At 32.7% G+C, this 27630-nt stretch overlaps 1 protein-coding gene and 1 long non-coding RNA gene across 3 annotated transcripts; both read left to right on the top strand.

Annotated features, from left to right (window-relative positions):
- The first annotated feature begins 6721 nt into the window (after positions 1 to 6721).
- On the top strand, positions 6722 to 21728 carry LOC126883024 (glycoprotein-N-acetylgalactosamine 3-beta-galactosyltransferase 1-like). Of its 2 annotated transcripts, XR_007697461.1 has the most exons (5): positions 6722 to 7492; positions 9642 to 9811; positions 12736 to 12846; positions 16526 to 16614; positions 21346 to 21492. XR_007697461.1 is itself a non-coding variant. In XM_050648206.1 (4 exons), exons 1-4 carry the CDS (start codon positions 6826 to 6828, stop codon positions 21490 to 21492), a joined length of 1095 nt encoding a protein of 364 aa, XP_050504163.1. In that variant the 5' UTR covers positions 6725 to 6825; the 3' UTR covers positions 21493 to 21728. The 2 variants fall into 2 exon arrangements, 1 of the variants encoding a protein (XP_050504163.1); XM_050648206.1 differs by lacking the exon at positions 16526 to 16614 and having other exon boundaries at positions 6725 to 7492; positions 21346 to 21728.
- Positions 21729 to 24171: 2443 nt separating this feature from the next.
- On the top strand, positions 24172 to 26011 carry LOC126883023 (uncharacterized). Its single transcript, XR_007697460.1, has 3 exons — positions 24172 to 24367; positions 24453 to 24593; positions 25741 to 26011. It is a non-coding gene; the product is annotated as an uncharacterized LOC126883023 (long non-coding RNA).
- Positions 26012 to 27630: the final 1619 nt, after the last annotated feature.

Below are 27630 nucleotides of genomic sequence, written 5' to 3'. Positions count from 1 at the left end.
GTCCTGTATATTTTTTCTTAATACTTCTGCTACCCTTAATCACGAATTTTTGTCTCTTATCTTTTTCATACTGTTTTAGAATGTTGTTAAACTCATTAGTAGAACAAATAATTGTCCACACTCCATAGTTAATTAAAAAAAATACTAAACAAATAAAAAATAAGAAAACTCTTTACTATTAATCAATAATTAAAGGGTAAACACAACGTGATTAGTGATTAGACAAATTCTAACCACACTCTGACACTCACCATACCAGATACTTTTAAATACCACAGCATACACGCAGCTGAAATTATCGTGCACCGAAAAACCCAGTCAGAGTGCACGCTAAATAGTGACGTCACTGATTTGATGACGTTTAAGCGTGTACCTAACTTTTTTATTTGCGTACACGTTAGCGTGTACCTAGACACAGCGTATATTTATATACAATAACAATCTCGCTACGTCAAATCAACATAACCCTATATTCCGATCCGGAGATCATTCCTCGCTACTACCGCACACTGCGATAACGGTCATGGCAAGACTCCACGTCACTACTGTGGCGTCCGCCTAGGCATAGTCCCACCTCACATACGGTGCATCTATTGCCAAGCCAGCTAATAATGCTCGTTCAATACGCGAGCAGCAGCTGTTGAGCCATGGTTAGTTCAATTCGCTAGCCACGACTGATTTTCTCATTCTCCTAGCTCGCCTTAAATATGCTCTCGATGCCCTCTCCTTCGGTTTCCCCCAGCGATGCTATGCGCCAACGGTGACACTCCTTCGGTCGCCTTGGGTAAAGCAGCTCATCGCTTGGCAAGGTATCATATCGTTACACGCTGTCCCTGACTACCCCATTAGTTGTCATTCGGCTTATGTGGTCATTCCATTCTATTCTTCTGTTTCTTACCCAGTTATTAATGTTATGCAACTTGTACCTCCGTCGTATCTCTGTACTTCTAGCTCTGTCCCATAGAGTCTTACCATCGATTTTTCGAAGGGTTTTCATCTCCGCTATTTCGAGCAATCTTCTTGTCCTCTCTGTGTCGGGTCGTGTTTCTGCAGCGTATGTCATTATATTGGTCTGATGACTGTTTAGAAATTCGGCCTTTCATTTATTTCCGATATTTTTATTTCTCCATATTGTGTCATTCGGGCAACCTGCAGCTCTGATTGCTCTATTCACTTGATCTTCCACTTCTGTTTCGAGCCTTCCGTAGCTAGATAGTGTGATGGCTAGGCATTTAAACTCCATCACTTGTTCTATTATCTGACCTACCAGCTGCAATTTACATCTTATTGGATATGCTGTTATAACCATGCATTTTGTCTTTTTTTGGGGAAATTAAAATGCTATAAATTTTCTGGCGGTTACGTTAAATTGGTGCAGCATACGTTGTAAATCATCTTCACTTTGAGAGTTTAGTATTGCATTGTCTGCATAGCAGATTATTTTAAGTTGTTTTTCACCCATTTGGTATCCTTTTTTAGTTCTTACTTTTTTTATTATTTCGTCCATGATCAGGTTGAACAATAAAGGACTCAAGGAATCCTCATGTTTTATTCCATTGCCGGCTTCAATTGGGTCAGTTAGTTCATCTTCCACTTTAACTTTTATTGTGTTGTTCTGGTAGATGTTCTGGCCAAATGATTGAACTATATATTTACAATAATTGAAAAATCAATTTATATTATATTTCATTATTGGGTCCACAATTACCTACATTCCTACATATACCTACATTAAACTGAATTTAAAATATCATAATCTCAGATAAGCGCTAGAAACAACAATCTAGCCATTCAGAAAAACATAGTCCGTTTCTAAGAGTATGTACATTAGGCTTAGAATAATATGACATTATTGGTAATTTGGATCTAATACCACCTAATACTAAGGTTATATCTTCAAGCATTGTATCTATGTATTTCCAAAGCATAGATACATGCTAGTATACCTACGCATAAAAAATTGTTCTTACTGTTTTAAAAACTTGCTTATTTTGGACAGTATTAGCATTTTATGTATTTGATTTTTATATTTCATTAATTTGTAACAAACGCAGATTTACAAAAACTAAAATGTACTAAAAGATACACACATTCTGATGTGAAGTCAAGAGGTTGTATCACTAGTATCAGCGCTTCATCAATATTAATTCGAGAGATAGTAGCCGGACCGTTTTTTCGAAAGTTCTGCGAACCTTTAACAACAGTGCGTCAGCAGTAGGTGACACTATCAAAGACGAAGGCACAATGTTGTGATAATAATATACTCATTTCTTGTTATAGATGATCGATTTTAGTAGTTCCAATGTGACACAAAATCTAGGCATGGGACAAAAAAGTTTATTTGAAGAAAAGTTTTTGTTTTTCTTAATAGCGATACAGACTCGTCTTTGTAATATTTTATTTAATTATATAGAGTAATTTCCACATATACCCCATTCCACGAATATACGTCTGTTTTGGATTATCGCGACAACGAATATTTTACTGTGCAAAATATGAAGAACAAAAGTAAATTGCAAATTATATTGTTGTTTATTAGAGTAATTATTAGAGCAAAATACTATCGTATTTCTAATGTTGCACACTAAAATATTCGTTGTCGCGATAATCCAAAACAGACGTATATCAGTGGCGTAACTAACGCCAATGCAACCAATGCGGTGCATTGGGGCGCAGGCCTTAGGGGGGAGTAACAAACTGATATTCTGGAAAAATTTTAGCAAAATAATATGTTGAAGCAACACTCCCTGTAGCTTCCTGAAAATAAAAAATGTAAAAAAATATTCGTGGTATTTTATTCCGTTAGCGCCATAACAAACGGGCAACTTTGGCCGGGCACTCTGTGGATCCACAAAAATAGTTTCCGATGATTGACCGTGGGTTTTTATGTGGCGTGGACGTTGCATCACAGACGAGCAACTGTGGCCGGCCACAAATACTCCTAGTTGATGGTATAGATAGAAAATACCTAACTTATATTTCAATAATAACTTTGAAATTTCATGTTTCAGGGTCTCTATTAGTCCCAATTACTGCAGCAGTGGAGCTATATTTTTATTTTCACGGTGCAAGTAGATGGCGCATAAATCGTTTAATTTTCGAAATTTTTTGATGAAAATTATTTTACATGTACTTATTTTTATAATAAATGCTCATGCAAATCTTCAAAACAATTGGTACAGTTCTAGGTCTGGATCTTGCGTATGAAAAAAAACTTGATTAAGAGCAAGCTGAAAATTTGTTAATAGCTTAAGAGTGTCTAGTCGGACAAACTTTGATATATAGGAACACTGGAACAGGGGAAGTTTTAATTGTGGAACAGGGTAAAAATTTAGAACGGTCAGACCACAAAAACGTCGCATGTATTTTGTCCGACAGTACTTCCAAGTGATTTGTTACCCTTTCATTAAACTCTGATCCAAAAATCAGGCTGTTATTAATCACCAACTGGGAATTATAATGAGTGGAACACGTAGAATATGTCAAATGGCAGGAATTATGACAGGTGATAAATAGCAGTCTGATTTTTGCATGAGAGTTTAATGAAAGGGTAACAAATCAATTGGAAGTTCTGTCGGACAAAATACATGTGACGTTTTCGTGGTCTGACCATTCCAAATTTTTAACCGGTTCCACAATTACAACTTCCCCTATTCCAGTGTTTCCACATATCAAAGTTTGTCCGACTAGACACCCTTAAGCTATTAACAAATTTTCAGGTTGCTATTAATCAACTTTTTTTCATACGCGGGATCCAGTCCTATTCTTTTTATTTTAGAAATTAACAAAAAAGTATGTGAATTTCGTACTTTTACACTAGGATAGCCCCTTAAATTTACTTTCAATTAATTTTTTGAATAATAATGTTTTTTAATAATTAATAAAATTACTGTTATATTTCTTGGAATAATTGTTCTCTGATTGGATATTGCTTGTACAATGTCGTGTGTACTGAAATAGTATCCCCTGAAAGTACGGAGAAATATAGAAAGTACGTTAGTTTCGTAGGAGGTTGTGTGGGGGGGAGGAATAAGTCTGGGAATAGGGGCGCATGAGGAATGAGGAATACTTGCATTGGGGCGCAGGTCAGACTAGTTACGCCACTGACGTATATTCGTGAAATACACCATACTAACATATATCTCAAATTGGGTTCTGTGTCGCCATTCTTTACTATACCTATTACGTATATGTGTCGCAAAATAACTCAACAAAATATTCAAAATTAAAGCTGCCATCTTGGAACGCAATTTCCTTCTTGATAACGCACTGATATGTAGCCTGCTCTTAAGAGAAATTATAATAGTGATGAATTATGATTGTTACAGCTGTTTATAAAGGGTGATTCATTTATAGGTTCTTTTTTCAAAAAGAAAAAACAATGAAAAAAATGAATTTTATTTGAAAATCTTTATTGTCATACAAAATAATCATTCTTTACAATTACTTCTTAAAGATAATTTCTTTCAAATGTTGACCGTGGCTGCGGTTAAGATGGTCCATTCTAAAGTTACAATTTTCGATGACGCGTTCGAGCATTTCGATTGGTATTTGACCAATGACTCTAGTAATATGTATTGGCATCCAATGCCTCAATCGTAGCTGGTATATCCGCGTAAACTTTGGACTTTAGGTAGTCCCAAAACAAAACGTCTAGCGGTGTGATGTCATAGGATATATGTGGCCAATTCACTGGTCTGAAGCGTGAAGTAAATTGCTCACCGAATCGTTTTCGCAGTAAAGCCATGCATACTTTCACGGTCTGTATGGCAATTGGCGCCATATTTTTGGAGCCAAATGTCATCGAAACTACGAGCTTCAATTTCTGGCACCAAATATTCCGTTATCATGGTGCGATAACGGCTTCCATTCACAGTAACATTCTGGCCGGCCTCTGTTTTAAAGACATATGAACCGACTATTCCACCGGCCTATAAACCACACCACACAGTTGTTCTTTTCTGAATGTAATGGCAACTATTGAACCTAGTTCGGGTTGCTCATCAACACAAATATGAGCATTTTGTTTATTCACATCCCAATTAAGCCAAAAAAAATGGGCCTCATTGGCAAACAATTATGTGGACCATAAGCGCACACGAAACACATTCCTCATTGAACGCCTATTTTCATAATAAAGGTGAATAATTACTGAGTTTTCTGAATAATTTTCTGAGAATAAGCTGAGTCTTTTCAGGATGAAATGTCAAACAATAATGAATAAAAACACAAGTCGTTAGGTGATACGATTCATTTACGATCTCCCATTAAATTACCACCAAAAAATGTACCTCTAAATGAATCACGAATCACCCTTTATATTTTTGATCAATCAAGATATTTACAAAAGTTTTCTTAAGATATGTCATTAAAGGAACATCATATTGAACTTATTACTAAATTTTAAATTATTCTCCAATCTAAATGACTGAAATCAACCAATTCCTCTTCAGCCAAGGAGTTTGAAGAGGCATTTATTAAACGTCTTTCTTGAAAATTCCTTGAGATTTCTTGACATGTGGCAATACTTTGTTGGAGTGATGTTCTTATTTGTAATTCACCTAAATCTTCTGATATTAATTGAGGAACCAATTGTTTTTCTATAGTCTCACCTAGCATGTCATAATATTGCTGACATTCTTCATATTTGACACTTTTTAAAAAGGAACTTTGTTGATTCACATAATTGGATTGTATACTAGTGTTAGATAAATTCATCCAACTTGAAGAATATTTCGTAACATTCTTCAGCAGATCTTCAATGTTTTTGTTATTTTCCCCAACAATATCCTTACTATTTGAATCTTTTGTCATACCATTAGGATTTTTATGCATCTCACAAGATATTCTTGATTTTGTGCTAGTTTTTAACTGCATTGGCCTAGAAAGGATATTATTCGTTGAATCTGGAGCAGAAATGGTTTGATCATAATGTAAAATGTCTTTAATGCTTGCTTGTGGTGGAAATAATGTGTGTGATGTAAGTGCTTTATCCAAAGTAGCATTTGATTCCCCTATATTGTTTTCACTATTTGAGTAAGATGAAATAAAATGTTGGTTGGATAACATATTTGTTTTAAAGGATAAGGATTCTTCATTATTCATACATTCCAATTGAAAGGGTTTTAAACAATGTTTAGCACTGTCCTGAATTTTTCCATCTTGTACAAAAGAATTAATTGTTAGATCTTGTTGGTTTGTAGGCCTACCTAATTTGTCGTAGTTGATTGATTTGTCCCTAAACATAGTATTCTTGTTGTAAACATGTTGTAAAATCTTTTCTAAAGATGCCACCGTCTTTTTACCATCAAGAGCTCTTGCTTTTATTTTTGATATAGCCTTCATGTACTTCAATATTATAACATTACCTAACAAGTGTTTACCTTGCAAATGAGACTGAATTTTATCGAAAATATATTGAATGGATAATTCATTTGGTATTTCTCGTTTTTCGTTTTCGTTGTCTTCAATAAATGAGCAGAAAGTTGAATCTGAGTAAAAACTTTGATCCATTTTCAAATTGGTAACCAAATTTTTTTCAAATTTTATTTTATGAGAATATTTTCAACCATAGAATTCAAAATTTACAAATTTTATTTTTTGTGACTGAATAGTTGATAGGTTTCGTGAAGTTAGCACCATTATTCTTCTACAAAAGGGTTGTTGTTTCTATACTGTGGCTGGCTACGGCAAACGATAAAAAAGAATATTCATTTTGACATGATTTTGACGGAATGAAATTGTTATAACCTCAATATGTAAACAAATGAAACATATACAAAATACAATGTCAATTTTCTCTTTAATTTGGTACATTTAAATATTATGGTACATTTTTATTGCAGGCTCTGCATCTTTTTTGTAGGACTCTTATTAGGGATATTACTAACTAAATTATATACTCAGGTAGACAAATCATCATCGAAGGCATATTATAAGATATGGTTCAAAAAACAAGGCTTTTTGAAAAGAAGTATGTCATGGGATATATTGAGGTACAAAAATAATCGTAATATTAAGGGGACGCTAGAGTCTGACTTGCTTTTTAAGAAAGTTAAAATTTTATGTATAATACTGTTGAAACAAAACAAATACGAGAAACATATCCAATCAACATGGGCAAAAGGTTGCAATGCAATTAAGTTTGTTAATGTTCAAAGAACCAAAAGTATTCCTTTAAAGAGGGATAATAAAAACTCTTCTTGGGCAAAACTTTGCCAAACTCTACAAGATGTAGAAAGCTATAACTGGATCTTGATTGCAAGTGAATATACTTTTGTGATAATGGAAAATTTGAGGTACCTGTTGGCTCCACTTAATCCAGAATATAAATATTATATAGGGCATACTGTAGAATTTTGGAAATTACCCTATAATACAGTTGACAGTGGAATTGTGTTAAGTGAAGGTTCACTCAAAAGTCTAAGACAAAATATTAACAGAAATGATTGTCTATCGTTTTCTTATTGGAATAGAGAAGATTATTATCTGGGTAAGTTGTTTTATTTTGTGAAGTGAAGACTGCTACAAGCAGGCTAGAGAAAAATCTCAAGTTGAGATCCAACATAAAATCAGTTTATTATTTAACACCTTCTCTGTGTTTAGAGATATTTATAAACTTATGTTGAGTGCATTATGTGTCATATATTATGTCCAGTAGTGAACTTTTGTTACTGTACGTTATAACACCATCGACGCAGCCAATTGTTAGTTGTAATATGAGATCTATTTGTCTCATAACCAATGAGCTGTCAATACGGATGGAATGGCCCCGTCCCATTCAAATAGTGAAGTAAGATTGACGCCAACATACAAGAGAGAGAGACAGAGAATTTGTCAGGTAAAATTTGACAGGCCCTATAATATATCAATTTAAATCGGAGAAATGGACCTCATATTTTTTTAACTTGGTATCAGGGCTGATAGGCAGTATTTAAAAATTAAGTTAAGTTAATAAAGTTAACAAAATATGAGGTATATTTTCCCGATTTAAGTTGATATAGGCAACTGGAATTACATGGCCTGTCAAATTTTACCTGAAAAATTCTCTGTCTCTCTAGGACCTCTCTCTTGTATGTTGGCGGCATTAATTTTCTTCATGCCTATTCCATCAGCATTGACAGTTCGTTGCTCATAACGCAGTCTTACACTGCGATAATTTTCAATTGAGATACAAATTGTGTAACTTTCCGATAATTTTATTATAAAAATGAATTGCATATTCACTTATTGAACTCTTTCATTTTTTATAATTTCTTCTTCTTGGTTGATATAATTCTATAAATTATTATTAAGTGGTAATTATTAACCCGGGAACAGTTGCGCTCACTTCTGTGTAAGCAGTAGCGTGATTAGATTAAATCTAACAATATGAATTTAAATACGAATTTAAACCAAATTTTTATTTTATAATATTTTTATTTACTTGTTATGTTCAAAATATATATTTCTAACAATTTTAATGCTGATTGGTTCTCACCAAAGCCATAAATTCCACAATAAATTTTTTTTAAATAAAAAAAAATACATATGCATTATTATCTTCCTCGAGGCACTTACGAGTGGAAAGTTGTGTTGCAAAATTTTTCATCAAGTTATCACAGAAAAGGATAAAATGTTAGATTTTTTCTAACAGCATGACTGTTATTGCACCAAACCCTTCAATTGGGAGACAGCACTTAAAAATGAAGAAGGATTATTAAAGGGAAACTGTCCCTTATTGAAATTGTGTCTTTGCCTATCTGTATATCCATCTATGCAATATCTATTGAAAGAAAGGTCCTAGAGATTTGTAATTAGGTAACCAGGTCAATCTTGATGTAAGGAAGATCCTATTGAATTTGGTGTAAGAGGTCTTCTTCTTTACATATTCTTATATCTTTTCTTTTTCATGAAGGAAAGTGCTAGAGTCTTGAAACATGGTACATGGGTTTCTTTTAGTATAAGCAAGAATCCAATTGAATTTGATTGATTTGATAGGTCTTATTTTTCGTCTCATATGCTTATGATTTTTCATTCTTCAAGGAAAAATTGGATACTCTATTGTAATTTTAAAGAAATAGTTAAATTTATATTGATAATTATTTTAATAAATTAAAGAAAATAAATAAAAAATGAAGTTGAATAGTAATTTAAAATAACAAATCACTACCTACTTATTTTTTTAAATATTTTGTGCTTTAAGTTCTTCACCCAATAAGTTCTGCAATGACCTGGACACATTTTACCTTTAAATTTCTTACACATGGCATCTGTAAGTGTCTAAACTCTGGCTCCATTAGTATACTATGAAGTTATAGCGTTTGAGAATACAAATCCAATGAAAGTTATAAGTTTCATTAATGTGTGAATTTGGTTCCTTTAGTTATACTTCATCAGATTACTATCAAGCCATATATTCCTAGGTGTTGTTTTTCCTTTTTTACATATCCTTTTTGATACATTCCTTTACTGTAGATCTAAGCTCTACAATTCAGCGTATTGGTAATACAATTAACTATTATTCCAAATCCATCATTGTTCTACACATGCATGGAGTATATTTAAAACTCATCAGGTTATTCCATTATGTATTTTCATGTTCCTACACTGTATAAAAACACTTGATTTTGTATCAAATCAGTTAATCACATTATTTTTAGGGAAAAGCTTGGCACAATTAAATATTACACCTATTGATATAAGGGATGAAAATGGTTTTACATTATTTTTTCCAAGTAATTTAAATTCGCTAATATTTTATGAAGATAGTCAATACAAATCAAGTATATTTCCTATAAAATGTTGTAGTAAACACATAATATCGTTTCAGGTGAGTAACAACACATATCTATTTTTATGGAAATAAATCAAGATGTATTTGTTTTATGTAGATCATTGATTTAATTAATATTTATCTTTATGTTATAAATTTGTATGTCAGTATGTGTATCAGTTCCTTTTCACTTTTTCAGCAATAAAATTGTTATACAACTTAAAGTAGCATTTTCACATCTGGAAATGATATTCTTGATCATTTTTTTGTTTTAAACTATTAAATATATCTTTATTTTACTCTGCCCGTCAGAGAAAACGGGCACCCCAAAAAACGGGTAATTTTTTATGTCTCGTATCTCCTAAACCTGTTGTCCGATTTAAGTAATGTTTTTAATATGTTATAGCGTTATTCTTTAACAATATCGCTTTAGAAATTATTAGTATTTTATAAATGCCAGAATATTCCACAGGGTGTTGCGAACATTGAGAAAAAAACACAGTTTGATTCGTACACCCGGTATATAATGAAAATTTACCTGTTTAGCAACGATATTATTACAGCGGTATTGTCAAAGAATAAGACTATAACATATTAAAAAAGAATGTGTGTGTACTTTGTACACACGTAAGGAGTTCTACTTCTATTATATGATTTCTTAAAAATAAATAATATACTTTAAGCAGTTTGTTTTAATTTTTAAACACCAAACTAATTTTATGCTTACCGCTTAAAGAAAAAATAAAAAAAGTATAAGATTGCTCCGGATTCGAACTTAAGACCTCTCGATCTCTAGCCGAATGCTATACCAAATACGCTACGAGGACTGTGTCTGTATCGGTTCGGACTCGGACGTACCTAATGACAATTCACGGTAACAAACAGACAAGGTGAAGTATAATAAATATACAATAAAATGTTTTAATGATATTCATCTTACTCCTGAGGAAGACAAATCCAAAGACACAAAAATTATAATAAATAAATTTACTAAAAACACTAATATATTCTTTTCACACCTCTTCTTGCACTGATATATTATTTATACATAACTTAAAAGATTTAGCAACTAAACGCCATACTGTCTGAGTGCGCATGCGCGCAGCATTATGAAATGTTACTCTCAATCGCGCCTAAAGAATTATAACTTCAAAAATTACTTAAATCGGACAACAGGTTTAGGAGATATAAGACATCAAAAATGACCCATTTTTTGGAGTGCACGTTTTCTCTGACGCGCAGTGTATTAGGTACATTCAATGTACTACATTGTAGATAAAGGCATCATTTAGCCTCGTACACATTTCCACACTGACTTCTAAAAAATCTTTATGTATACTGAGATACTCTACATCTATGTTTATAACAAAATTTGATTTGTGTGTTTTTCGCCCAGAAGGGGTGAAAAGTGTTTGCAAAAGATCAATTTAATTCTTAATCCCTGCATCAAATCCAGAATTAGATCTGGCTATAATATACAAGAGTGCCTTTCTTCTAAATTTTAACTACAGTGGGAAGTTCTTATGAACTTAAAAAAATAAATTATGTGATATATCAGATTAAGAAACTGCCAGAAGAAAAACCAAAAGTTTTCCATACATATCATCTTGAACTATATGCTAGCTTAAATGACACTAAAGAGTTAAGAACCCTGCAACAACATTAAAACAGATAATTCCTTGATTTCAATGAGTTTATGTCTCCATACCTCAATCGTCTAAGACCTCAACGTGACCAAAGGAATCTCGCCAGTATTTAACAGAAAGTTTGGTCGTTTAGACGAGTTAGATAATAATCAGTGTTTAAAAGATGACCATCGAACATGGTTATTTCTGGTTACCAAGAGATCTTCTACCGACAGACTTACTAATCTAAGCTATATTGCAAATAATTTGAGACACTTCACATTGTGTGTACTGCGAGTGCAAATCGACCTGTGTTTAATGCAATATTTTTTTTATAATTTATTGGTTTCTCTTTGATTCTTTGTTTTGTGTATATTTCATCTTTGTAATTTTGTATTTTTTTTTTAATTTCTTAAATATGTACAGGGTTATTCACTATATTTTGACCCCCCCTGTAAACTGCTTTATTTACAGAATTAGAAAAAAATGTAAAATACAAAAGTTATTCGATTTTTAAATTATAATTTTTTGACATACATATCGTACTAGTGACGTCATCGATTGGGGCGTGATGACGTAATCGACTATTTTTTTAAATGGGAAATGGGGGTCGAGTGCTAGCTCATTTGAAAGTTTATTCAATTCCCTATTCAGTAATGTAAACATTAACATGATTAATTATACAGGGTGGCCAAAAAAAAATTTAATTAAATTAATTGGCACAAAAAGAAGAATGTATGTAATTTATTTAATTCAAAATACATTCTACTGCTGTCATAAAACAGAAATAAATGTTTATTGAACAAATAAACATTACTTTTCACTTAATTTCAATGTTCAAACTGCCACCCATCTGCCTCTTGGCAGTTTGAACATTGAATTTAAGCAAAAATCAATGTTTATTTGTGCAATAAACTTTTATTTGTTTTCTAACAGCAGTAAAATGTATTTTAAATTAAATAAATTACATACATTCTTCTTTTAGTGTCAATTAATTTAATTCAAAAAAATTTTTTTTGGACATCCTGTATAAATAATTATCTTAATGTTTATATTAATGAATAGAGAATTGATTTACCTTTCAAATGAGCTAGCACACGCCCCCTATTCTCATTTAAAAAAGTAGTCGATTACGTCATCACGCCCAGATGGATGACGTCATTAGTATGTTGTATATGTCAAAAATCATATTTTAAAAATCGAATAACTTTTGTATTTTACATTTTTTTCTAATTCTGTAAATGAAGCAGTTTACAGGGGGGTCAAAATATAATGAATAACCCTGTACATATTTGTTTTTCATGTAATTTTTATTTTATATTTTGTTCTTATTTAATTAAAAAATAATTTTTTTAGGCGGTAGATGGTGATAAAATGTACACATACTATTATTTGCTTTATGTTGTACAACTGTTTATGGAAGGCAACTTGGGAAATAAATTAAACTCTCAAAATAACGACGATCAGGTTAGAAGTTTTAAATTTTTGTTTTTTGACATATATTATTTTGTCAGTTTAACCTTTGTCGAGCGGCATAATTTTAAACCGTTAACAGACGGCATAGGTACAATTTATTGTACCTGTTATATTATTTTCTTTAAAATTCGTTAATCTAAAGGGAAATATATGTTAATTTTCAGATAATATTATTTATTAGTAGCATAACTATTAAAAAATTGTTGAATATTGCAATAAATAAATAATAATATTGGGTAATTTGTTCTTGTACGGATTTACAAACAAAGATTAGAAGCCGCTATGATGTGACCGCTCTTATCTATCGTAAATTATTGAAATTACTATAACAATACACTTGAAAATAGTGGTCGTAAACAAATTCTAGGAATAGTAGCATTGTATTGTATAATTGGAAACATAGATCTCATTCTCATGGATACAACAGAGGTGTACAAATAAATAACAAACAAAACTTGTGTGAGGTGTGGATTATAAGTATCTGCCACTAATAGATGCAGCAATGTCTTGTACTTCTTGCTAGATGTATATGCTTTGACAACGAAAATACCCGCAAAGAACACAAAAGAAAACCGATAAAATAGCATTTATACGAGATATCTAGACAACGCTGAATAAAAATTTGCAACAAGGCTCCAAACCATCCCAATGCATAACCAGCGACTAACAATCGTTTCCATTTAGAGGCCGTACAAATTTTACACAGTACCTTCCAAACTCGCTAAATATGGGATCAAAATATTTTTAGCTTGTGATGCATCAAACGCTTATCTCGTACAAGATCATCTTTATATTCGAAAAATAGCATATGGTTCCCGACAAGTTAACGTTGGTGAACGATTTGATCACGCCTTATAAAGGTAACGGGCAGAATGTTACCACAAATAACTTTTTTGCCAGTATTGAATTCGCTAAATTCTTGAAATCGTGGCACATGACGTTAATAGGGCTAGTAGGCACAGTTAGAAGAAATAAGAGATTTCTACCCACCAATATGCAAGGAATCAAGAAAAGAACTGGTTTTCCACACATTTTGCGTACAGTCATGATGCTACTGTATGATCTTATATGTGCCAAAGAAAAACAAAGAAGTAGTATTACTCTTATGCATATGACAGGAAGTAGATGAAGGAAAAGTAGAAGAAGTAGCGAAGCCAGAAATAATTCATTATTACAATAAAACCAAAGCGGGATTGATAACATGGATAAAATGCTGGGTGAGTATTTGACCGTACACTCACCCAGACTTTTATGTCGAACATTGCGTTGGCCTTTGGCCTTTTTTTATAATATCACTGGCTTAGCATGCTACATTATATATCGAGAGCATAATCCATTACAAAAAACAAAGGACTAACGCAGGAAATTTTTGAAGGATTATTCTAAAGATATTTGGTTGCCTTCATTTCACTCTCAAAGTAAAAACCGGATGATGATGAGGAGTCATTTTCTTCGTAGTGCTGTATAAACGGTCCTTGGTCGAAACAGAGTATGTATTTGATGTAGATACTCCTCCTCAAGTATCTCACAGCTTCGTAGATCTACTCCTTTAACTGGAAGTTGTCATGTTTATCGAAACGAACGGAAAAATAGCATAAAACGAGAAATACTTGTGTAGTATGTTTTTTACCTGAGTGTGACGAACATTCTTTGTCTAAGGTCGATGCCACATTATGCGTTTTGACCGGATGCGTTTCCGCCGCATCCGGTGAAAACGCATAGTGTGACAGATCGATCCGGTTGCGTTGGAAACGGATGCGTTTTGAGTCATCGGTACGCGCTTACAAACTGCACCAGACTAAACGCATAGTGTGACAGGTCGGTCCGGTTGCGTTGGAAACGGATGCGTTTTCACCGCATCCGGTCAAAACGCATAATGTGGCATCGGCCTAAAACGATATGTTTGTGTTGCGAAAGTCCACAGTAACATTCATTTTTGTATTTTGATTCAAATAAGCTATCATTTTAAATACAAAATGTATTGTTTTTTTTTTTTAATTATTTATTAAAAAAATGTACAAGGTACAAATGTACCTATGCCGTCGTTTATGGGGGTAGGAGTTATTTGATTTTTTTGTTATATTTGGCTCACATAATCTACTGGATAAATGTAGAGATGCCACAAAAGTTAAAGTATCTACCTCTTTGAAAAAAAAAGTTATCACGATTTGAAAACTCAAAAGTTACAATAATTGTACCTATGCCGCCCGACGAAGGTTAACTTTCTTAATTTTGTAAATTATATTTAAAAGTATTAATACATGATGGGATCTATTCAAAATGTATGCTTATTTAAATAATAAAAGAAACAATTCCAGTGGTTAGCTTTATGCTATAGTTAAAAAAAACAACAACGAAGCAAAAAACTTCTGATTTTTAATGGCATTTACCTATTTATTATAAAATTTAAATTCTCCAAAAAGGATTAAAAATTTCAGAACGTTTTCGGCCTTATTCTATTTTACTTGGCTGGTATCTTCCATAGGGCTGTAATGTCCTTCTTTCAAGCAGGAACCAGGATACTCCCTCCAAGTGAAATCTCCAAGGTTGACCTCGTATCACAACATTTTTAAACTTTAAGATTTTTAACATGTAATGGGTTATGAATCCTTTCTAAATATTATTAACATGTTTTCACTGATGATGGTCTGATAAGACCGAAAATGTCCTGAAATTTTTAATCCTTTTGAATCATTTAAATTTTATTATAATTATACATCAGAAGTTTTTTTACTACATTTTAAGTTTTTTGTATGCTTATTTTTTAATTTAAGTATGTGTCTTATTACCCCAATAAACCAGAATCTTCAGGCAATTTATTCTTCTTCGAAGGCGTCTCTCGAAGGTTGGCGATTTTCATAATTATTTGAGGAGGTTTAAAGCAAAACCGAATAAATCCACTAAAAGGGATTTTTGAAAAAATAGGATTTTTCTGGGATGCATAGAGTAATTATTTTTTTGTTTACCTTGTTCGCAAATACTATTAGAGAAGTCACAATAAAACTTTTCCTACAATATAAATTTTAAAAAAGTGATATTTAGTGCAAAAGAAAATTTAAACAAAAGTGGATTTATTTGATTTTGCTTGAAATAACTAGATTTATTTCATTTTGCTCACAACTTTATTAGCAAGAATTAACAAAAGTATTATTTTTATTACTAATACAAAAATCAAAAGCATAAGGCATTTAGTAGACTCAAAGCACATCTAATAGTGCATTTAAATATGAAGTGCAAACTCCTCTTCTCGACAGTCACACTCATTTCTTAGCTCTTCTTCTTCTTCCTGAGGTACTTCCTCAGTATCTTCAACTTCACACAAAAGATTCGTGTACCTCAAAAAGGTTTCGTCACTTTTCCACTCCTGTTGTTTTGTTTTTGTTTTCCACAAATTGTTTTTCCATAAGTTGTTGAACATTTTTTATCTTCTTTGGTGGAATGGCACTTCGCAGGTTGCAATCGATCATGCTGAAAGCATGAAATTAAAATTTTAATTTCTTTAGTTTTTTTGAATTTGTGTCTTTTCCAAACAGATTCTTTTTAAGTCTGATATTCCAACAATCTTGTTAAGGTAATTTTGAAATTCCTTGATATCAAAAATTTTACAGTCTTGTCCTAAGACTTTTGTACACTTCCGACTTGTGCATAATAACCAATATATTTTTTTTAGATATAATAGTTGGATTCTTTCTAAATATTTTTTCAAGCCGCCCAAAAACTCTATCTGCTGGCATAAAACTATGACCTCTTACTGGATAGGTAATACAAACTTTTGTGATATTATCAGGAGAATACTTTAACAACCAAAACATTAACATATGAATCAAATGGGAATTTTTGTTCTGGCCGCCACATCCATTGCAGAATAGTCTAATCTGAGTTATATTATCCAGTTCCAAAGATTTTAGGTAATCGAACAAAGCAGATGACACTTCTGGTGCGCCCATGCCCGCCTGATCTTCGGTCCAAATATAAAACGTTGGATTTTTGACCACCCATATTACACCGTCGCATCTCTAATAACTCGCTAGTACCATCTATTGGTCAAATGAAATATTTTCATAAGAAGATAAAGTAGAAAATGCGTATTTTTTGGATTTATTTGGTTTTGAACAAAAAGTGGATTTATTCGGGTTTGCTTGAAAACATTAATATCACCATTAAAATTCAGTAGGATTTATTCGTATTTGGACATATATTATTATATATGGTGTAATTTAACAAAATGAACCGGTATTGGCCACTAACGAAATTTTCACAAAAAGTGGATTTATTTGGTTTTGCTTGAAACCTCCTCATTTAAACTCTGTTTACTGCAGCCCTAAAAAGCTGGTTAGACGAGAAATTAAACCACTCTCTGAGATTGTGCAACCACGACATTCGTCTCCTTCCAACTCTACGCTTTCCTAAAATCTTTCCCTGCATGATATTCTACAGAAGCTGGTATTGTGTTCCTCTCATTACGGGCCTCTCATATTGCATTTTTCGTATATTTATTTCATCATTCAAATCTGCTTCTTTTAAAAGTCTTTGCAAGGCTTCCTTCATTTGTGACTTTGTCTACGTAAATATTCATTCTCAGGATTCTTCTGTAAAGCAAAATCTCGAGAACTTCCTCTTCCGTATAATTTTGTTAGTTGGTTAGTTTTTGAACTATTCTCAGCAATATTCTATAGCATTAACACGGTGTCATCCGCATATCTCAAGTTATTAATGTGATTCCGTTTGCTATAACGCCATCAATTTCGTTGTCCAGTGCCGCTTGCATAATAACTTCAGAATACAAGTTAAATAGTAATGGAAAGAGAATACACCCTTCTGTACCCATCATCATCATCATTTGGCTCTACAACTCTATGTGAGTCTTGGCCGCGTTTACTATTTTCCTCCATTGTTGTCGGTCCTGAGCAGCTATTTCCCATTGCTGTACTCCCATTTTGCGTAGATCGCTGGCTACTGCGTCCTTCCATCTCTTTCTTGGGCGACCAACTGACCTTTTTCCATCGGGCCTTTCCCAGAATGTGGCGTTTAGAAGTCTTTCGTCACTTAATCTTAGTACGTGACCCGCCCATCGTATTCTGTTTGATTTAATGTAGCGTACTATGTTTTCATCTCCGTATATTGTCTGGAGTTCATCATTGTGTCTTCTTCTCCATTCTCCTGTTGTCTCTTCTCTGCAAGGCCCATAGATAGTCCGCAGTATCTTTCTTTCAAGTACCAGTAATTTTGTTGTTTCCCGCTGATTCAGAGTCCAGGTTTCGCTTCCGTACGTTATTGTGGGACGAATTATTGTCTTATATACTCTTATTTTTGCTGGTCTTGAGAGTATTTTTGATTTAAGTAGGGTCCTTAACGAGTAATATGCCCTGTTTCCTGCAATAATCCTGGCTGCCACGTCTTTTTCATAGTTATTTCAATTCTGTACCCCTCTCTCAATTTTGATATTTTCTGATATTGTTTTATCTATCTTTATGTGTGCTGTCTGGTTATAATATAAGTTTTCTATTATTCTTATATCTTGCTTTTCTATTTGTTTTTGTTTCAAAATTGTCATGAGTTAGTCGTCCCCTACTGTGTCAAACGTCTGTTCATAATCTATAAAGCAGACATACACATCTTTATTTGCGTCCAAACAGCGTTGCGTTAATACGTTAAAATCGAATAAAGCCTCCCTAGTTCCCGATCCAAATCTCGCAGGGACTGAAGCAGGGAGATGGACTGGCCCCCAACATTGTTTAACCTGGCACTGAAGTATGCGGTTAGCCAAATGCAGTCTGGACGAAGAAACTTACTAACTAACAGAACGGTTCAACTGGCCGCTTATGCCGATGATTGAGCTATTCCAGGTCAAATCAACACACTTTGAATTAATTTTTTTCCTTACCTTTTTAGATTTTGTTAAAATTTAGAGTATTCATAGTGGATGATTAGGTGAAGAAAATACAAAATTTTAAATTTTTATCTCAAGCCGTTTCCGAAATATGGTTATGTACAGTTTTCCAAAAAGGTCCACAACACCGCGACAATACTTTATTGGAATGGTTGTAGAAGCTGACCTGATTGAGCTAGAATGCTGAGAGAGGTGTCATTTTGCAGCATTTTTAAAGCTCTTTACAGTGATATATGATGCTACGATAAACAAGTTTTTCTCAAACAAAAAAAAAAATATTTTGATTAAGTTTTTTTCCAAAAAGTACATAATTTAAAATTTTCATAATATTCCTATAAATACATAGTACTGTTGTTAATAACATAGAGAAATTTTATCATGGGATGGTGATGGGTTCAACATAAAAAAAATAAATTTCAAACATACAGTATGGTGCAAATGAAAGGAATAAATTCGTAATGTCGCAAGTTGGCAACTTTAAGGAAAAATCCCGAAACAGGTCGATTTTTATTTTTAAATTGTATTTTTTTGGCATATGTATCATACTAGTGACGTCATCCATCTGGGCGTGATGACGTAATCGATGATTTTTAAATGAGACTATAGGTCGTGTGTTAGCTCATTTGAAAGGTTTTTCAATTCTCTATTCAGTAATATAAACAATAATATAATTATTTATAGAGGGTGGCAAAAACTTTTTTTTAATTAAATTAATTGACAAAAAAGAAGAATGTATGTAATTTATTTAATTTAAAATATATTTTACTGTTGCCAGAAACAGATAAATTACATACATTCTTCTTTTTTGGCAATTAATTTAATTTAAAAAACTTTTTTTGCCACCCTGTATAAATAATTATGTTATTGTTTATATTACTGAACAGTGAATTAAATAACCTTTCAAATGAGCTAACACACGACCTATAGTCTCATTTAAAAATCATCGATTACGTCATCACGCCCAGATGCATGATGTCACTAGTATGATAAAATTTTTATATCTTATTAACAAGAGTACTATGTATTTGTAGGAATATTATGAAAATTTTAAATTATGTACTTTTTGGAAAAAAACTTAATCAAAATATATTTTTTTTTTGTTTGAGAAAAACGTGTTTATCGTTGCATCATGCTGTATATATCACTGTAAAGAGCTTTAAAAATGCTGCAAAATGACACCTCTCCCAGCATTCCAGCTCAATTAGGTCAGCTTCTACAACCATTCCAATAAAGTATGATCGGGGTGTTTTGGACCTTTTTGGAAAACTTTACATAACCATATTTCGGAAACGGCTTGAGATAAAAATTTTAAATTTTGTATTTTTGTTTCTCTTATTAGCCACTGTGAGTATTCCAAATTATAACCAAATCTGAAGAGGGGGCTGATATTAGGTGTGTTGAATTGATATGGAATGACCCTATTACAAGTATAATATCAACAAGAGCACAGGAAACATACGCGGAGTTAAAACGCAAACGAAAAGGCTAGGTCTGGAAATTTAACACAGAGGAAACAAAAATAATGATACAGACGAGAAGAAATGTAGTCCCACAAAACATACATGAAGATGACATTAAAACGGTTGGAAAGTTTACATACCTGGGAGTAGAAATATATGCCGACGGAACAGAAGATGGGGAAATACTGAAGAGAATTTTTGGAATATTTTGCCCTCTTCCATATATTTCGGTCTAAAAGTGTCCACCGAAATACAAAGATGAGAATCTATAAAACCTTAATTCGGCCAATAGCATGTTATGGCAGTGAAGCATGGGTGCTGAAAGAAACATCCAAAAACAAACTTGACCCATTCGAAAGAAAGTACTGAGGAAAATACTAGGACGTGTGAGGGAAAACGGAATTTTCAGAATACGATACAACAACGAGCTTTATCAACTTTATAAGGAAACACCCCTGTCAGACTTCATTACAATACAAAAATTGCAATGGGCCGGACGGGACATGTGATAAGAATGGGAGAGGATAGTCTACCAAAAAGAGCACTGAACGCTAGAATGCAGGGAAAGAGACCTGTTGGAAAGCCAAGAGAGCGCTGGGAAAGCACAGTAAGCAGCTACGTATAAGCACTTTTAGGAGTCCATGTATGGAGAAGAGCAGCCACAGACAAATAATGGCTGGAGGAAAAAAATAAAGGAGGTTAAGGCTCAATTTGGACTCTTAGTGCCGTAGAAGAAGAAGAAGAAGTTCCCACTCCATTGCGAAATCCAAACTGTGTGTTACTTCTTAAGGCTAGGATCAAATTTTTTGTAAATACGGTTGTGTATAATTTTTAAAATAATTTCAGTGTATGGCTTATTAAACTTGTTCTATGATCTTTATTACATTATTTAGCGTTGTTTTTCTTAGGGATAGCAATGAAACTAGAAGTCAGCAATCAATGTATTATTCAAGTTGAAATAATATAAGCCTTCGAGAGCTTTGATAAGGACCAATATTAGAAACAAGTAGATTGGAAAAAAATATTAGTAATGGGTACATGTCTGTGGCTGATTCTATAAATCAGAGTTAAACTTCTTTGCAAGAACTCACTGACAGATCTATACTTGCTTATATATTAATTGCTATTTTTTTATTTTAGGTATGGAAAAACTTTTTGAAGTCAAGAAATATCACGAATTATAACATTTCAAGTGCCGAATATTATCAAGTTTGGGAAAATTTAATAGACGACCCTACATCTTTTGCAGCAAATATGAAGAGGGATGTAGAAGAATATAACTTATAAAATATATTTATATATAGGGTGAAGAAAAAACGTGCCCATTATTTTATTGAATAAATGCAGTTGTGAAAAGATTTTGTGTAATAACAAACTGCATTAAATTTTTCTATGGATGCATTATATCCATAAATTTAATGGACATATTTTTGAATTATAGTTTTTAAGATTATGCTGAAAGAAAATGTTTTTATATTTTTGTATTTTTATATTTCTATTAAAAACATAACTATTTTTGAAAATATTTTATTCTTTTTGAAATCAAATGTAATAAACACATTCTACCATTACTCAATTTTTGGTCAATTACGAGCAAAATTTTAAACATATTGGTGTCTAGTGGATTAAGTAGATTACCTAATAGCACCATAAATAGAGATAAAAGGTTTCAAGATTATATTACTATAAAGGCACGTTCACATGACAAGCACGCGCGTTTTGATAACGCTCCTTTACAACTACACACATTTTTATGTAGGACGTACATATGCTAAGGCCCCGTTCTCATAACAGACGCTTAACGCGCGTTTTAATAACAACTACATATATTTTACTTGAGACCGTTCACATGCCAACGCGCGTTAGCATGTGAACGGTCTCAAGTAAAACGTATGTAGTTGCAATTGCACGTCAAGCGCTTGTCATGAGAACGGGGCCTAATGCTCGCTTTGATAAAACGCGCGTTAACCTTCCGATGACCAACCTTTTTTTGTTACACGGATGACCAAGGGGGGAAAATGACCCCAGGTCAAAAATGACAACAAAAAAATGAATTTTTTTTAAATTTTTTTTTATGGCATGGACTATATGTCATTCAGCCAGTCACAACATGAGTTAGTGTCATGTGTAGTGTGTATGTTGAGTGTGTCTTGTTACTTTGCAAAGTCGACGTCATTAGCGTAAAACTACTTGGAGTTACACATAATAGACGCTATTTTACTAAACATCAACTTCAGAATATATTTTTTATTCGTAAAATATAGGGAATTTTTTTTATTTCAAAATATGAGGATATGTAGAATGATATTAAAGTCAAATAAAAAAATAATGAGTTAAAAATTGAAAATACTTTTGAATTTATTAAAGAAAAACATACGCTGGGGTCACAGTTTCCCCCGCTTGGTCATCCGAAAGTTAAACGCTGCACTGGCGCTAGACTCTTGCGTTTGATTGTTGTGTTAATGCGCGCTTTGAGATCATTGGTTTTCTGTGTTACCGTTCAGTTGACCGCACGTTTTTGACACGGACATGCGTATTTGGGACCTATAAACCGTAATGCTTTTCTTGGCCTCCACTCAACAATAATAGTTTTGTCCATCGGTTATCTAATAAATCTGGCTACATGTCTTGCCTTGTTCCATTTTAGAAACGCAATTTTTTCGATAGCTTTTATTGTTTTTGTTCTATGACGTATTTCTTCGTTTGGTATTCTGTCCCTGAGAGAATCACCAACATCTGGCTCTCCGTACCGTAAAGGCCCCGTCTCACCATCAAATAATTGACAGTTATTTGATCAAACTTGACAGTCAAACTTGACTAGTGACACAAACTATACATACTAACTGTCACTTTGTGTCACTAACTGTCAAGTTTGATCAAATAACTGTCAATTATTTGATGGTGAGACGGGGCCTTAATAATCCTTTCTAAACACAAAGAACCGATTGTTGACTGAAAAAAAAATCTACAGCTGCAAGAAAAGTAAACACATGGAACGGGGTTCCTTGTAAGTTCCCCCACCAAATAGTAACCCAGAAGTGGGTGTACTAAAACTTTAATTTCTTTCTGGCCTTTCCTATAGGGCTTTTCATCGATTGTCATTTGTTTCGAGCTTCTGTCATGTGTCACATAATATTAATATATCTACGTCATACGTCTTTGGTTTGTATCATTGTATATATAGCAATAACGTATGACGTAGATATATTAATATTATGTGACACATGACAGAAGCTCGAAACAAATGACTGTGAATGAAAAGCCCTAAGGCTAATTTTCACAGATCCGATATCCGAAGACACGAAATACGAAATTTTTTCGTAGGATTATATTTGATTGTCGTATCCGAAATTTTTTGACATTTGTGTAATATGTCAGATTATTCCATGGATTGATATTTGATACAAATGTTTGCTGTTAGATATTGAACAGGAACAGATAGATAGTTTTATTTCGATTTTATTCTTTTTGTATCATCATGGATTCGTCAAATTATCTGTTTGAAGAGGATATAACCATCACATCCATTTATAATTAACTGTTTTTAATGGGAAATAAGCCACAATTTTACTAAAAAATAAAATCATTTTTTTTATTAAAATTGTGGCTTATTTCTCATTAAAAATAGTTAATTACAAAAATGCCGTAAGAAAATAGTTTCAGAACAACATCCATTTATAATTACGATTTTGTTGTTCCATTTCAATATATCAAAAACATAAACACTTCACAAAAGTAAGGTTATCAAGACGTTCAAGATAGAATGTCAACAGTGTCAAAATTCATCCGATTTTCGTGCAAAAGTTAAAATAATTTTAACTTCTTCCGATGACTTTTAAATTTCGTACGAAAACCCATCTGTCACTTTTCAGCCAATGAAATTCTCTGAAATTTCTATCGTATCATCGTACTGTCGGACATCGGATCTGTGAAAATCACGAAACCTTAATTCGCACACTTGATCCAACGTTGCCAAGTCACTAAAATCTCAATATTTGACACCAATTTGACAATTGACAGATTATCTTTTAAAAATAAATGTAAATAGTTATGAACAAAACAAAGTCGGGAACAATGGATTAATGGATATGTAAAAGCCATAAGGAGAACAGAACTAAAATTAAAATATGAAAGAATATGCAATAAACATTGTATAAAAGTGGTAAGTAATTCAATTAATAAGGTTTTTAAAAAATGTCTACAATAATAAAGATGTACCTAAGTAATAATTCAAACTTAATTATTAGGAAAGCCAGCCACTTTAAAAAGATATTCCAAACTAAAACATGGGTTACCAAAGCAGGCAATAAAAAGAAAAGGTGATCTAGAATGCAAGAGAAGAGCTGATGAAATGTAAAGAAAATAATGAAGAGACTTCTCTCGACCATGTAAGTACAAGATATTAAGATATAGTTTATTACAATATGGTTAGATGCAAAGCTCACCATGTTTTAATGCAGCGTTTCCCAACCGGTGGGTCGCGAGAGTATTTCAGGTGGGTCGCGGCGTGGCTCTTACAGTAGCTGAATAACGTACATATATATCATCATGGGTGGGGGATGGGTCGCGAATATGAAAAAACATCAGAAGGTGGGTCGCCAGATATAAAAGGTTGGGAACCACTGTTTTAATGCATATAGCCTAAACTGTCCTTCAATATTTTTCTAATGGTGCTACAACCCTTTGTGAGTCTTGGTGTGCTTAACAACATTCTGCCCTGCCAGATACTTTTCTGATGTTCATGGTTTTAAGATTCCCTCTATATCGTCTATCCATCTTTTATGGGCCCTTCCTCTTGTTCTATTTCCTTGGGGCTTCCATCTCTGGATTACTTGTACAGCTCGATTATCTTGCATTCTTTCTGAGTGATCAAGCCAATTTAGTCTTTGAGATTTTACAATTCTAGCAATATCTGCGCTCTGCATTAGTATTATCCAGCTCGTGTTCATTTTAATTCTCCACAAACCATCACTGCAATGTGTAGATTTGTTTTGTAGATTCTAACGTTAGACTTAGTAACTTACTTTTCGTCAAGTCTTTGTATGCATAAAATCACTTATTGCTGCTAAGAATCCATGCTTTTCTTGACTGGCGTTGTTGTCATTTATTATTGAGTCTGGGTAGTGAAAATGGGAGGCATATTCGTAGGTATGGTTTTCTACCTTCAGATGTTCATGTTGATTTTACTTTGTGCACTCTATATATTTTGTTTTACTTTCATTTATATATAAACTAAACATAGTAGCTTCCCATTTCAGGTCTATAGCTTTTTCTTTTAATACCTTTTTGTTGTGGCTTATTATGGCAACTGCCCTTATATAAAACTAACTAAACTAACCTAAACCTTATAGGTATAACTGTCCTAATATTAAAATACAGTTGTCCCTTGATAGTCCGACAGGTATGGGACCAAAAGGTCAGACTACCGAGCATGTCGGAGTATCAAGTGTGTACTGTACTTTTGTGGTACTTTCCACATTTGTATGATTTTTATGGTACACAACGTAAAATTTTTATTTATGTATTTGTTTTTAGGAACAAACACCAGCTATTTTATATATGTAGAAAAAGGAAAAACTGCTGGAACTTTACTTTAAAGGCTTTTGACTAGTGAAGATTTGGATAAACAACAGGAGTTACTTTGGGCTATAGCTACGTGCAAATTTATTTTCTTGTGGCTTCCTATGTTTATTCTTATTAACTATATCTACACTTTGATATGTTTTTAGTCGCATGAAGATTTTATAGTTTATTATTTTATGTATATTGTTATATTTGTGTTGAATAAACATTATTATTATTATTATTACCTTAATTTCCATTAAATAAATTAACTGTAATCAATAAATCGTTTTTAATGTTGATAAATAAATTATCAATAATAATTCCCAAATATTTTATTTGTTTGACAACTTCTACAAAATAATATTTCGTAGTAATAATCAATGCTTTGGTTTAAGAAATAGACAACTTAGAATAGAAATATGCTTTATTATCATGGAGAATTGTACAATTTTATAGACAATGCTTACAGAGTCATAAAAAATACAAAACAATAACAAACACAAAAATCAATAACAAGTTTAACTTGAATTGGTGCTGTACACATATTATTACACATACTACATATTATTGAGTGAAAAACACTTTAACCCATTGATAACAAAAACTTTCCATAGGCCACAATTTTTAAATCATATTTTCTTTTAATTGTAAACGGCGATCATATTTTTCCGTTATAACACCCTGTATAGCATATATTCAAGTATTGTTATACTTTGTATTAGAGGTATTTTTTTAAACTGTGTAATTGATTGCACTTGACCAACTTCATGTTTGCAAAATAAATTCGGTACGACTATATACGTTCGTTTTGCTTAGTTTGAAAAACACTATTTTTATATCAACTTTTACTTTTAGAAATTGATATGGCAACAACACATCACTGCCTATTGATTTCAAAGGCGGTGATTTAGAGGCAAACGCTAAATAAACAGCAAAAATGTGTCTGAGTAATATATTAAAGGTCGCTGAGTTAGGCTATCTTTAGCTTATTCTTTCCATTTCACTCCTGTAATAAACGTTAGTACTTGGTTCTGAATTTACCTGGTATTTACATAGCACCCAGTATCTTACCAAATTCTTTCCCCACTCGAGCCGACAATTTAAAGTAACCCTCTGTTATGGCTTAACAGAACAGGCCATGTCTGAAGTTACCCCTACGAAGCAATCTTCACTTTCACAAAATTTCTTGCAGTTCTTGTACATATATGTATATAGGTCTGGCTCCAGCGTATGAAAAAAAAGTTGATTAAGCAAGCTGAAAATTTGTTAATAGCTTAAGGGTGTCTAGTTGGACAAACTTTGATATATAGGAAAAGGGGTTTTAATTGTGGAACAGGTTAAAAATTTGGAACTGTCAGACCACGAAAACGTCACATGTATTTTGTCCGACAGAACTTTCAATTGAATTGTTACCCTTTCATTAAACTCTCGTGCAAAAATCAGGTTGCTATTTATCACCAAATGAGAATTATAAATGAGTGGAACACGTAGAATATGTCAAATGACAGGAATTATGGCAGGTGATAAATAGCAGTCTGATTTTTGCATGAAAGGGTAACAAATCAATTGGAAGTTCTTTTGGACAAAATACATGTGACGTTTTCGTGGTCTGACCGTTCCAAATTTTTAACCTGTTCCACAATTAAAATTTCCAGTGTTCCCATATATCAAAGTTTGTCCGACTAGACACCCTTAACCTATTAACAAATTTTCAGCTTGCTATTAATCAATTTTTTTTTCATACGCGGGATCCTGACCTAATAGCTTAAACGCTTGAATAAACTTATTTTAGCTTGAGCTTTATCATGTATGTATATTAGTAAGACATAAATTAAACTTGAAAATATAATATGTATGACG

The sequence above is a fragment of the Diabrotica virgifera genome, chromosome 4 (assembly GCF_917563875.1).
Source record: "Diabrotica virgifera virgifera chromosome 4, PGI_DIABVI_V3a".
Classification (NCBI taxonomy): Eukaryota; Metazoa; Arthropoda; class Insecta; order Coleoptera; family Chrysomelidae; genus Diabrotica; species Diabrotica virgifera.
The sequence above is the reverse complement of the archived record's forward strand: the minus strand, read 5'-3'. Positions and strand labels throughout refer to the sequence as shown.

Bases quoted from the DNA above. Each gene is read 5' to 3' on its own strand.
- LOC126883024 (XM_050648206.1), top strand. From the start codon at position 6,826: ATGGTACATTTTTATTGCAGGCTCTGCATCTTTTTTGTAGGACTCTTA. The intron at 7,493-9,641 runs GTAAGTTGTTTT...CATTATTTTTAG, and splicing joins TAGAGAAGATTATTATCTGG to GGAAAAGCTTGGCACAATTA. The intron at 9,812-12,735 runs GTGAGTAACAAC...TAATTTTTTTAG, and splicing joins AACACATAATATCGTTTCAG to GCGGTAGATGGTGATAAAAT.